At 47.7% G+C, this 13,902-nt stretch overlaps 1 protein-coding gene across 1 annotated transcript; it reads right to left on the reverse strand.

The window, feature by feature from the left end:
- Positions 1–1,423: 1,423 nt before the first annotated feature.
- Positions 1,424–11,829, reverse strand: LOC122923090 (zona pellucida sperm-binding protein 3-like). Its single transcript, XM_044273817.1, has 8 exons — positions 11,338–11,829; positions 10,413–10,531; positions 9,204–9,307; positions 8,954–9,131; positions 8,763–8,883; positions 1,990–2,081; positions 1,737–1,870; positions 1,424–1,653 (listed from the first exon to the last, which is right to left on the reverse strand). The coding sequence occupies exons 1-8, from the start codon at positions 11,827–11,829 to the stop codon at positions 1,424–1,426; spliced, it is 1,470 nt and encodes a 489-aa protein (XP_044129752.1).
- Positions 11,830–13,902: the final 2,073 nt, after the last annotated feature.

Consider the following 13,902-nt stretch of genomic DNA (forward strand, 5'->3'; position numbering starts at 1 on the left):
ATATATATATATATATATATATATATATATATATATATACACACACACACACACCCCTAGCTACAACCACCTCCCCTTCCTGCTTCCTGGCAATACCATCCTCCATTAACCCCTCACACTCCTTTCCCAGCACCATTAACCCTGCCTTGCCCAAACCTGCCATACAGAAGAGCAGGGGGCCTGACTAACCTAGGAAGGGTAAAGGGGACACCACCAGTCCCTCATCACCCTCCCTAAACTGTCGGGTGCTCTCCATTTCTTCTTGTTGCATGTTGAAGCTCAACTTGGAACCTTAAGATCCAGCTGTGCTAAATATGATTTGCCATTTTTCAAGTGGTCTTAAACTTTTGATCATGGCTATGTTTACAGCATCATACCCCTTACATCCAGTGATGTAGATGTTCTCAACTCAGACCAGATAATCTTCCTTTTGGTTCCCAATGGTGTTATCCTGCTGCTACCACCAATTTAGTATGCTGCAGGAAGGGCTCCTCTATATAAAAGAGTGGCACTATAAAGTTAAAACTGCTGCAAGACACTACTAAGTGGGCACTGCTGGGACCCCAACAGTGCCCACTATTTATAATGCCCCTCCAGTATGGTTGGCCCCAGGAGTGCTGCATTTATTTATACTGCCCCTACCAAGTGCCAAAATAGAATACTTGCATCACTCCCCATTCATGTTGCCATCTGCAGTGGTCAGCCTGCAGATCAAGTTAGTGCACTGCCTAAGAACTGGCACAGGTCATGCTGACCACCTGTCCTATTGTACCAACTCCTAGGATTCAGATCTAGTGGTCTGAAGCCTAAGATAATGAATAGCAGATATTAAGATAAGCCCCATGTGCTGCTGAAAGATTTGCACTGTCCAACTGTCAAGGGGTTCCAAGCAATTGTGTGGGTTGCAAGACCACCACTGGACCTAGATTAAGAAGGCAGTCCAGCCGAGAACACAGCATGCCACCCTCTGACTGGTATGGGATCTTCAAAAACAGCTGAGCCAGCAGTCTTGTCAGAATTCCCATAGCAGTCAATGGAAAAGTATGCACTTCAAGCCAGGATCTTCTTTGAAGGTGAAACCCACTCCCAGACATTTAAGAGCACATACCATTGCTATGTCAAGGAAAATCTGTATGTCCCAACCTGAGAACCATCAAATAACTCCAGTTTCTCCATTTGGATCTTTACAAAATAGTCCTTCAAGGCTGGTATGTGTAATTGTTGGGGGGGGGGGGGGTAATTTCAAGCACAACTTTTTTAAATGCATCTACAGTACTCATGTATATAGCACCAGGAGATGGTCTGTTGCTGGACCATGCATGAAGTTATGGGTCACATGAAGCCAATCCCATACAACCATTGGTACCATTGATTGAGACAAGACATAAAAGAACAAGTAACATTTTACCCATTTATTTCTGGACTATTTGCGAGACAGTTTTTTCAAAATACATTTTACAGCCACAATAAGAGACACAGCAACAACTACTGAAGTGATTGAGCCCATGGCCACCAGCACCCACAACTGCAGAGGTTCTTCTACACCCATTCTGGAAGCTTGGGAAATTCCTTCTTTGGAGACCTGGTTAGGCTTAGATCCAGTCACTAGTAGAGGGCCCAGTCTGGCCAGAGTGTATTTCTCTAGATGAGCACCTAGTGGAAGAATTAGCAACACCTATTTTCAAATACCTTCACGTTTATGGAAGCTTTAGGAGACGTTTGAATGAAGAACTCACCGACATCTCTCTTCCCAACTCCTCTTGACCTGGCAGGTTGTGGGCCCCATGCTGTTCTCCGGCTGCCAACTGTAGCACAGTTCCCAGTGTTGCAGCACTGGCAGTTCGCACTGGGGCCTTCCACAGGTGACCAACTGTAAGAGCAAGTGCAAGTCAAGTGTCAACCATTGAGAGAACATCCATTGTTATCCAAGACTCCATTTAGGGTTGTGTAGTCATCTAACTGAAGACACTCAGATGTGAAAGGTTTTACCTGCTGGTAGCCTTGTTGTAGGAGCAGGCCTTGTTCATTGGATCAGGGGTCTGGTTGATGTCAGCAGCTCTCAGGTGACAGGTTATGTAGATCTAAGACACCACAATTACAGTTTATATCTCATGAGAAATAATTTACATTCATAATCTTGGACAGCTGGGGAAGTTACCCTCAGGGCCAATACTAGAAAGGATTAGGATTCCCATATGGGTTATTCTGTTTTAATAGTTTTTATTGAGTTTCTTATTTCGAACAGTTAACGTACATTAGTGTCAAGCAGAATACCATTCTAATCAGGCAATCAAAGGAGAATATAAATTCCAATACATTTACCTTCATTAAAGGGAGTCTGTCACCAAGATTTGATGTTACACATTGCTTACTTGGCACTCTTCCTTAAGTACCAATAAACATTTAATCCATATGCAGATGAGGGCTGGCAAGTGTCCAGGGGCCGTGCTCATGATGTAGGTGCCCAGGCCACTGCCTTTCCCATATTACTACTCCAACCTCTTGCTTGTCCTGCCCCGTTAGTCTGTTTTGTCACTGATGGCCATTGTGGGCAGCAGCATCGATAAATCAAGTGCACATGCGCCATGTGAAACCAGCGGGCATGCCCAGGCCGGCGGCAAACTGCCATGTGCAGGTTCTTGGCCGGTACTGGGAATGATGCAACAGACTTGGGGTACTTTCCCACTTGCGGCAGAGGATTCCGGCAGGCAGTTCCGTCGCCGAAACAGAATCCTGATCCGTCTGACAAATGCATTGAAATACTGGTTTAGTTTACCGGTAAATCCTTTTCCAGGAGTCCGACATGACAGCACCCATGGAGGTTGTCCTATTGGTCTCTGTAGGGACAGGAAGCGAGAGAGATTAAAAGGCCCCCACCCCTCCCACTCTCCAGTGTTTTACCAATTTACTACACCGGATAGGATCCAACACCTTTATTAATACAATGTTATATTCACACTGCATACAAGGCTGGAACCAGCATAACGGGGAGGGTAGTACAGGGTGCTGTCATGTCGGACTCCTGGAAAAGGATTTACCGGTAAACTAAACCAGTATTTCCAGGACGTCCCTCCATGACAGCACCCATGGAGAACTAACAACTGAATCTCCTAGGGGGGGGGGGGGGGGGGGGACTACTGCCTGAAGGACTTTCCGCCCAAAGGCCAAGTCCTGTCCGGCCAAAACGTCTAGCCTGTAATGTTTGGCAAAAATCAGGAAGCTAGACCAGGTTGCCGCTTTGCAAATCTGGTCAATTGTAGCGTCGGCCCTTTCGGCCCAGGAAGTTGCCATTGCTCTCGTGGAATGTGCCTTCAGATTTAAGGGGCAGGCTATTTCTTGCAGCCTGTATGTTTCTCTGATGGTGTCCTTAATCCACCGAGCCAGCGTCTGTTTTGAGGCCTTCAAGCCTCTATTCTTCCCACCGAACTGGATGAACAGATTACTTGATCTTCTCCAGGAACTGGTTCTGTCCAGATAGGCCAGGATTGCTCTTCTAACGTCCAGCCTCTGGAATCTTTCCTCCTGTATATTTTTGGGGAGGGAACAAAATGAAGGGAGTGTTAGCTCTTGTTCTCTATGGAAAGCAGAGACCACCTTAGGTAGAAAGGCTGGGTCTGGCTTCAAGATTATGCGGTCATCCAAAATCTTTAAGTAAGGTTGTTTAATTGACAAGGCTTGGATTTCCCCTATCCTGCGGGCTGTGGTTATAGCCAGAAGAAACACTGCTTTGAGAGACAGAAATTTTTCGGAAATCTGCCCAATCGGCTCAAACGGAGGATCACATAATCCTTCTAGAACTACGTTCAGACTCCAGGGGGGAACCGACTGTCTTAAAGTGGGCCTCAATCTGGAAGCTGCTTTTAGAAAGCTTCTAATCCACCTATGATCTGCAAGGGGAGTATCGAGACAACAGCTGAGTGCCGAGACCTGTACTTTGAGTGTGCTGGGTTTCAGACCTGCATCAAACCCCTCCTGAAGGAACTCTAAAATGCAACCCACCGTGGGGGATCTGGCATCTGCCTGGTTCTGTGACAACCAGGATGAGAACTTTTTCCAAATCTTGTTGTATATTGCTCTTGTAATAGGTTTGCGGCAGCTCTGTAAAGTTGAAATTACCTTGTCCGAGAGTCCCTTGTTCCTTAAGGTTTGCCTCTCAGGATCCATGCTGTAAGGTTCAGTTTGTCCAGGTTGGGGTGAAACAGAGGACCTTGTGATAGTAGGTCTTGTCTTCTTGGAAGGGTTATTGGTTCCCTGATGGACATGGTCTTTAGAACCGAAAACCAGGCTCTCTTGGGCCAAGCTGGAGCTACCAAGATAAGCGTGGATGAGCACCCTCTCAATTTCTTCAGGATTAGCGGTATGAGGAGAAGTGGGGGAAAAGCGTAGGCTAGGCTCATATCCCAAGGTTGGGAAAGAGCATCCACCGCCAGTGGTCCTCCTCTTGGGTCTAGCGAGAAGAAATAGTCCAGCTGAGTATTTCTGCTGGACGCAAATAAATCCACCTGAGGTCTCCCCCACTGTTGGCAAATCATTTGGAATACCTCCTGGTTCAACTTCCATTCCCCTGGCCTGACTAATTGTCGGCTGAGAAAGTCCGCTGTGTAATTGAGAGATCCCTTCAGGTGTGTGGCTGAAATGGACAAGATCTTCTCCTCTGACCAGCTGAAGATGAGATTCGCTAGGTCCTGGAGATGAGGATTCTTCGTCCCTCCTTGTCTTTTTATGTAGCAAACTGTTGTTACGTTGTCCGATAGCACTCGGACATGATGACCTATGAGGAGATGTTCTGCCGCTCTTAGGGACTCCCAGACCGCTTTCAATTCCCTGTAGTTTGAGGATCTTAGGGCGTCTGCGTCGGACCAACTGCCCTGAAAGAACTGGTCCCCTAGGTGGGCTCCCCAACCATGGCTGCTTGCGTCCGTGGTTAATGTTTTGAGCGGTATCGTGTTCCAGGCAACTCCTCGGGACAGGTTTTCTGTTACCAACCACCAGGAGAGGGAGTTTACCGCCCCGTCTGAAAGAGATACCTTGGTGTTTAGTGATCTGTGGTCCTTGTCCCAAGAAGCGAGGACCTCCGCCTGGAGGGTTCTTGTATGGAACTGGGCCCAAGGAACAGTTGTGATGCATGAGGTCATCAGTCCTAGGACCTGCATGGCTTCCCGCAGAGTCCGTTTTTTCTTTAGTTTGAAGGCTCTTATTCTTTCCCTTATGCTGACCTGCTTGTCTTGGGGAAGAAGAGAGTACTGGGTCACGGAATTTAGGAGGGTTCCTAGGAACTTCTTTTGCGTTGCTGGTTGTAGGTCCGATTTCTCCAGGTTTATTTTCCATCCTAGACGAGTGAGTAAAGATAGAGTCCTTCCTTTGTGAAGCTCTAACTCCTCCTCTGAGTCTGCCACAAGCAGAAAGTCGTCTAGGTAGGGAACTATAGTTACCTGTCTCTGTCTTAGATAGGCAACTATCTCCGCCACTACCTTTGTGAAGATGCGTGGGGCTGATGAAATTCCAAACGGGAGACATTGGAACTGGAAATGCATAATCCTTCCGTCCTTCTTGATTGCGAACCTCAAATATTGCTGACAATGAGGGTGAATGGGGACGTGATAATATGCGTCCTTTAGATCCAGGGTGCATAGGAACGCCCCTGGGCTTATCAACGGAATTGCCGATTTTATTGATTCCATCTTGAAATGATGATGTGTTATCCATTTGTTCAGAAATTTCAGATTGATGATGGTTCTCTTAGAGCCATCTGGTTTTGTGATGAGGAAGAGTTTTGAGTAGTGACCTTTGAACTCCTCTGAAGGAGGGACTTGTACGATTGCGCCTAAAGTCAGAAGTTTTTGGATGTCCGTCAGGAGCTGGTCCTGCAGAGAGGTCGATTGAAAGACTGTGGTCTGGAACAGATGAGGAGGAGGAAGGCGAAACTCTATCTTGAACCCCGTTCGGATGGATTCCAGGATGTATTGGTTTTTGGTTATCCTGGTCCATTCTTCCCAAAAGAACTGGAGTCTGCCCCCTACTGGCCTGGCGTCATTGTTTCTCAGGCTTGGAATTGGGGTTAAAAAGGAAACCTCGACCTTTTCCCCCTTTGGGGTAGCTCCACCTTCCAGTCTTCCCTTTACCTCTGGGAGTGCCCTGGAAGCTGCCGGTTGTCTTACGAAAGGGCAAAGGTTTCTTTCCTTTTTCCTCCGGAAACCCCTTCTTTCTGTCCGCTGTCTTCTCCAGGATCTCATCCAGTACCGGACCAAAGAGGTGAGAACCTTTAAGGGGTAAGGCGCATAGTTTATTCTTGGAGGCTATATCCCCCGACCAGGGTTTTAGCCACAGGGCTCTCCTTGCCGTATTGGTTAGGGAGTCTGTTTTTGCTGCAAATCTTATGGACTCTGCTGAGGCGTCTGCTACAAAGGATGCAGCCATCTTAAATAGGGGTAATGACGCCAGGATCTCTTCCTTAGGGGTGTCTTGCCTAAGATGTTCTTCCAGCTGGTTCACCCAAAGACACAGAGATCTGGCCACGGACGTAGCAGCAATATTGGTGTTAATGCTATTGGCCGAAACTTCCCATGCTCTTTTGAGCAAACCGTCGATCTTCCGATCCATTGGCTCCTTTAACTGGGCTGAGTCCTCAAAGGGGAGGGTGGTTCTTTTTACCACCTTCGCCACCTGGATATCGACTTTAGGGACTACATCCCACAGTTTTGTGTCCTCTGGGTTGAACAAAAGCCTGTTCTTAAATTCCCGCGGTATATACATTCTCTTATCGGCGTCAGCCCATTCGTCTATGACTAGGTCCTTCAAATTCTCGTTCACCAGGAACAATTTTTTCTTCCTAGCTTTTAAGCCGCCGAACATCTCGTCCTGTATCGAGCGAGTCTGCTCCTCTTCCTCTATATCCATAGTCTGTCTTACAGCCGACAGGAGGGGATCTAGATCTTCTTGTGAGAAGAGATATCTTCTCTGATCGTCGGCCATATGGGAGGAACCCTGAGCGTCGTCGTCCCCCTTTAAGGTTTCCCCTTCTGAAAGGTATAAGCCTTCTTCTTCAGAATCCGACTCCCTGAGCACACGGGGTCTTTTGGGGGGAGGGGAGACGGCACAGGGTTTCTGCGCTACACTAGAGCTGGCCGCCTGGATCTCCTCTTTCACAATCACTCTCAGGTCTGCCAGAAGGGAGGATTGTTCGTCTCTGAGGATCTTTGCTAGGCAGTCACTACACAGGGCTTTTATATATGCCTCCCCCAGTCTCTTTGAGCATAGCGCACATCTTCTGGGTTTCTTTTTAGGCTCTCCCAGCGACTTAACCGTGGTGTCTTTCTCCCCCTGGTAGGAAGAGAGAGAGACCATTAGCCCAGCGTAAGGAATAAAGGAGAGGGACCTGGATACATCTCACTTTACTTACATGACTCGGGGTAGGGATGTCTGCGCTAGTGTCCTGCATAGCTGACATCTGGACCTCCATACCACACCTGGACAGCAAACTGACATTCAATTTAAGTCCTACCTGGTCCACCCGTTGCCGCGCAGCTCCGCCTCCTTATTTCCAGGTGGGGGGGGACTCAATGCCATGCAGAGTCGACCCCCCCTGCGTGCATCCGCCGGGCTCGGCGTTCCCTGGGCGCCGCCATCTTTCTTTCGCCCATGTGACCCGCACTTCCGGTCACATGGGCTGCACGCCGAACGGGAGGAGCGCCGAGCGCAGGAGCCGCAGCCGATCCCAGAGCTCCCGAACCGGAAGAAGCGGCCTCGGCTCCCTGATACCGCGGCCACCACACAGCGCTCCCGACCGCTTTCAGCTCCTCGCCGATGCGGCCAGAAAAGAAGGTATCTGGGGAAGCCAGGGGACCTCTACCCAGAGAGGTGCTAGCTTTTAGGGCCCCCGAAGCCTGAAGAGGAGAGGGAGACCCCCCCGACCAGGCTCGGCCCCATATAGATTCCCAGGGCAGGGAAAAGATTCTCTCGGCTCCCATCCCTGTAGGGACAGGAAGAACACTGGAGAGTGGGAGGGGTGGGGGCCTTTTAATCTCTCTCGCTTCCTGTCCCTACAGAGACCAATAGGACAACCTCCATGGGTGCTGTCATGGAGGGACGTCCTGGAAATGCTGGATCCATCTCTCCGGTGTTAGCTGACATTATTTTGTCACATGTTTTGTGGTCTAAGCATGCGCAGACCACAAGACGGATCCGTTTGGCCGGAACACTCGGGGCTGAATCCGGCATTAATTTCGGATCTGTTCCGGAATTTTGAACGGAGATAAAACCGCAGCATGCTGCAGTATTATCTCAGCCCTGAAAAGGCTAAAGAACTGACCTGAAGACATCCTGAATGGATTGCTCTCCATTCAGAATGTATTAGGATAAAACTCTGTTCTTTTCTGGTATTGAGCCCCTAGGATGGAACTTAATGTCAGAAAACAATAACGCTAGTGTGAAAGAACCCTTACAGGGAGGGACAAGCAATGTGAAAGGCAGAGCGGCCTGGGCACCTACGAGCCCTCATTCGCATATGGGTTAAACATCATTTCAGCTGGTGAAAGTCACAACATAAGAACAAAGGTACCACTGGCACTTGTGCTACAGTGCCATGTAAGCAGTGTGTAACACCTAATTTTGGCAACAGACTCTAATGTTGAAAGTGCAGGTTAGAACAGTGGCCAGTTGTGTGCTTTCAACCCTAATTAGTGGGGTGAAAACAAGTATGTTAAAGACAGCTACAAAGTTAATTGCTTGGCATTCAGGGTCATACTACTATCTCTAGTCCTTACCATAGAAAGGTCACTGTTCATGAACCTGAAGGCATCAACTGTGAATCTAAGCTTATTTGCTCCAGGTCTTGGAGAACCAAAGGTTGAAGAGGATTCTTCTAGCATTCCATCGATCAAGCACCTGTAGGAGATATTTATTTCAGTGAAGATGCCCTTGAATTAACAGTAAAAACAACAAAACAGAAACTCACCCATTATAAGCAATAATGTCATAGTGAGGATTAGAGGTCTCATCTGGAGTAAGGGTGGCAACACAGCTATCAACAAACAGCATCATCGGGACGTGGTTCTCCATGTCCACAAAGGCCTCTATGTAGAAGATTTCACCAAGCTGGTAGACCAGTGATTGACGAGGAGCACTCCAGTCCTCTACAGACAAAATAAGGCTATTAGTACAAGACAAGAGACTACGCACCCCTCCTCTACTGGAAGGAGTCTTACCAGTCATGAGAGTCAAGGAGAAAGACAACCTTTCTTCTGAGCTCACTGTGGTGCTGAAGGGAGCCCATGTTGGCTTGATGGCATTGCTGCTTACATTGCCAAATCTGAAAGAGTAGAGAAATGAAAGGATAACTGTACGTGATTGCATGAAAATGGCAGCTTTCCATAATCATACCATGTGTCCACAGGTGGCATCGCAGTTTAGCCCTATTCACTATAGAGCTGAGTCAATCGACAGGAGGGGTGATTTTTGGAAGTAAGCAGCCATGGTTGTAATGGTGGACAAGCCCTTTGAGAGGTTGACTGGAACTTGAAAGAATCTTATCAACCATATGGTAAATTAGCGAAGCGGACACTTATGGCATTGAGGCCTTCGGGGTGTTCCAGCGTTTTTAACTGAAGTTACGACACCCTGACCAGTCCTGCTCTACTTACACCAGAGTTTTATGGTCGCCAACCTATTTTTTTCCTTAAGTCCTTCTGCCGGGTCCTATTCTAAGAGGGCCCGTCTACTCCCCAGACATTTGTTTTAGCAACCAATTCCCAGGTCATCATTTCTGGAATATCTTGCGGGCTACAGTTCCCCCCCATTATTCCTACTACTATTGAATTGCTAGCAGTTTGCAATAAAAGCCAGTATGGGTGTCCCTGCATAGTGACTGGCTGCACCAATAGAATTAGTGTCACACACCCCAAAACTGAACACTCGGACCTTTATGGCATACTGCCAACTTCCATTAGGAATCAGGAACAGTCAAAGGATCTCCAGAATTACTACATGGAGTGTAAGTAGTTGGTGAAACAGACATGCCAGGAGAGGAGACAGCTCAAAGCCTCAATAGAGCAAGAGGGGAATGTTTGTCAAGATCCCTTTCAGAGTCATCATGAACCTTGAAGAGCAGGATGATTAATGCAATAATTAGGATGGGACTACATGGACAGTACAGCTGCTATACTCATTACATGGCCAAAGATCACAGTACTGATACTACAGGACATTGCTTCATAATGTAAGTGGAATCAAGCTGTGACTGTCCCAGTCAGATCCAGCAGGACAAGACTGTCTTATGGCTGGTTGGGGCAAACAGTTGTCTCAATGTGACCACAAACAACCACCATCTAGCTTAACTTGGAAGTCCTGGACGACATTTCACCACTGGGAGGCTCTAGAAGACATAGCTATAGAACCCACTATTGGTACAGACTTACCGTGGGTAGTAACACCAGATGGGAACCACTGCAGGATTGGACCTGATGATGGGCACATTGGGGGAGGTGGTGGGGTTGTAAGACAAGTTGATCTTGTAGATAAGTATATCTGAAGTCATCTTGGAGGAGATAAAGAGCCACAATAAGGTTAGTCTCCACTCAAAAGCACACAAAAAAAAACAAAAAAAAAAAAAACACACAACCAAATCAGTGGGATAATTTAGTAAGAACAAGCCACCCTATAAGATATACAAGAAGAGAAACTTGACAAAGCAGTGTGTCAAGTACACTGCAAGGCCAGAAATGGACAACTGGTTAGATTTTGTTATAAAAGTCCATTATTGCGTCAGAACATCATGACACCATAGTATACCCGCTAAAACAAGCCAACATTCCTGGGCACAAGCTGTAGAAAGGGTTAATGTACCTCAAAGAAGCCAGATCCATGTCCACAACAAGAGCTGAGCAAATTTCAGGTTATGAAATTTGTTCATGCTTTATTTACTGGTAAAAGGGGAATTGTGTTATGGATTCCGTTACCATGGACTATAAACACAATTCTGTGACAGAAGTCTATGGCCTGCAAAAAGGATCCGTCCCCTTTCAGTTATGCAGGAGAGGACTCCCCTGCATAATGGGAACGAATCCGTTTTGCAGCCCCAAGAATTCTATGACTGAATGCCTTTAGAGGTATTCCGTCATACTACAATTGCATTAGGGTCCGTGGTAAAAGAATCCATAACACAATTCACCTTTCACCAGTAAAAGCATAAAGAAATTTCTAAATATGAAATTCGCTCATCTCTATCCACAACCATTTCAATATAGTGAAAAGGACCTAAAGGGTTTTCATGATAAACACAGTAATTGTTGCCCAGTGCATATTTGTCTACTATTAGGGACCTTTAGTCCTCCACCAACTTACCTCTAGGTTGCTTCCACATTCTTGAAGAGCAATTTGAAAGACTACAGTAGTAACTGAAGTCTGAGATCCAGCTGTGCAGGTCCCAAGGACCAGGTCTGAAGGATTCACCAGCCTACCATTACCATAGAAGTCTCTCTCTACAGTCACCACCATACTGTCCTCAGCACACTGCACTCTGACAGGGGACGATGGGTTCAGCATAATTGGTGGGGGCTGTGTAAGCTGTCGGGACTGATAACCTACTCCAGGATACATGCGACCCCATCCAGACACAGGACCAGAACTTCTCAGAGACCCAATTCCAGAAACTGGAGACAAAAGATCTCCCCTAGGAGAACCTACTGCAGATACAGTTCTAGAAGATCCCCATCCAGGCTGATAATTCCTCCACCGAGTGTCTGGCTGGCGCCGATGTCTAAACAAGGCACTGCTAAAGCCTGACCCATAGATGAGAACAACAAGCAACCAACTCCACCTAATCCCTAACAACATCTTGACTACAGAAGAAGTCACACCAGGAAGGGGTGGAGGGAGGAGAGCTTTATACCTCACCCATCACATGGTCATCACTTCACCTGACGCTTCATTATACTCAGCTGGACACCATCCATACCTGATGAGGATATGGCAATGCAGAGTCCAGTGGTGGAGTTCATAAGGGATTTGTGTTTATTTCTTGGGTGTATTTATTCCTTAGGGTTCATGCACACGGACGTTGTTGTTTTGCGGTCCATTTTTCACGGATCCGTTGTTCCGTATCTGAGGGTTTTTTTTTCTCTGATTTAAGTCCTCTTCCGTTCCGTTATTCCACAACACAAATCTGTATGGTTTCCGTATACGATCCTTTTTTTGCGGATCGGAAACGGAAACAGTAACTTATTAAAAACCAAACACATGAGCAATATGGGCTGGGCATAGCATTTCTACAGTATGGATCCGCGAAATACGGATGACATACAGATGTGTTCCGTGTGCGTTCCATATTTTTTGCGGACCCATTGACTTAAGTGGGGCCTCGGACCGTGATTTGCGGACAATAATAGGACATGCACAAATTTTGCAGAACAGAAATACGGAAACAGAATGCACACAAAGTACCTTCCGTTGTTTTTGCATACACATTAAAGTGAATGGTTCCGCACACGGTCCGCAAAAAAAATGGAATGGAGGTGGAAAGAAAATATCTTTGTTTACATGAATCCTTAGGGTGAGTTCACATCACCGTCTAGCTTGCTGTCCTTCTGATCTGTCAGAAGAAGGCTGCATGCACACGACGATTGTGTGTTTTGTGGTCCGTAAATTGCGGATCCTCAAAACACTGATGGCGTCCATGTGTGTTCCGGAACGGCACGGACAGCCATTAATATAACAGCCTATTCTTGTCCGCAAAACGGACAAGGTTAGGACAGGTTATTATTTTTTGGCGGACCACGGAACGGAGCTACAGATGCGGGTGCGGACATCTTTTGCGGCCCTATTCAAGTGAATGGGTCCGCACCCGAGCCGCAAAAACTGTGGTGTCGTTTTGGTGTCCGCCTGGCCGTGCGGAACCAAACGGATCCGTCCTGAATTACAATGCAAGTCAATGGGGACGGATCCGTTTGACGTTGACACAATATGGTGCCATTTCAAACGAATCCGTCCCCATTGACTTTCAATGTAAAGTCTGGAGTTCTTTTATACCATCGGATTGGAGTTTTCTCCAATCCGATGGTATATTTTAACTTGAAGCGTCCCCATCACCATGGGAACGCCTCTATGTTAGAATATACTGTCGGATATGAGCTACATCGTGAAACTCAGATCCGACAGTATATTCTAACACAGGGGCGTTCCCATGGTGATGGGGACGCTCCAGGTTAGAATATACTACAAACTGTGTACATGACTGCCCCCTGCTACCTGGCAGCACCCGATCTCTTACAGGGGGCCGTGATCAGCACAATTAACTCCTCAGGTGCCGCACCTGAAGGGGTTAATTGTACTATCATATCCCCCTGTAAGAGATCAGGGCTGCCAGGCAGCAGGGGGCAGACCCCCCCCCTCCCCAGTTTGAATATCATTGGTGGCCAGTGCGCCCCCCCCCCTCCCTCCCTCTATTGTAATAAATCGTTGGTGGCACAGTGTGCGCCCCCCATCGCCCCCTCCCTCCCTCTATTGTAATAAATCATTGGTGGCACAGTGTGCGCCCCCCATCGCCCCCCCTCCCTCCCTCTATTGTAATAAATCGTTGGTGGCACAGTGTGCGCCCCCCATCGGCCCCCCTCCCTCCCTCTATTGTAATAAATCATTGGTGGCACAGTGTGCGCCCCCCATCGCCCCCTCCCTCCCTCTATTGTAATAAATCGTTGGTGGCACAGTGTGCGCCCCCCATCCCCCCCCCCCCTCCCTCTATAGCAGTAACAACATTGGTGGCCAGTGTGCGGCCTCCCATCTCCCCCCCCCCCCCCGATCATTGGTGCAGCGTAGTTCCGATCGGAGTCCCAGTTTAAACGCTGGGGCTCCGATCAGTAACCATGGCAACCAGGACGCTACTGCAGTCCTGGTTGCCATGGTTACTTAGCA

The sequence above is a fragment of the Bufo gargarizans genome, unplaced genomic scaffold (assembly GCF_014858855.1).
Source record: "Bufo gargarizans isolate SCDJY-AF-19 unplaced genomic scaffold, ASM1485885v1 original_scaffold_1168_pilon, whole genome shotgun sequence".
Lineage (NCBI taxonomy): Eukaryota > Metazoa > Chordata > Amphibia > Anura > Bufonidae > Bufo > Bufo gargarizans.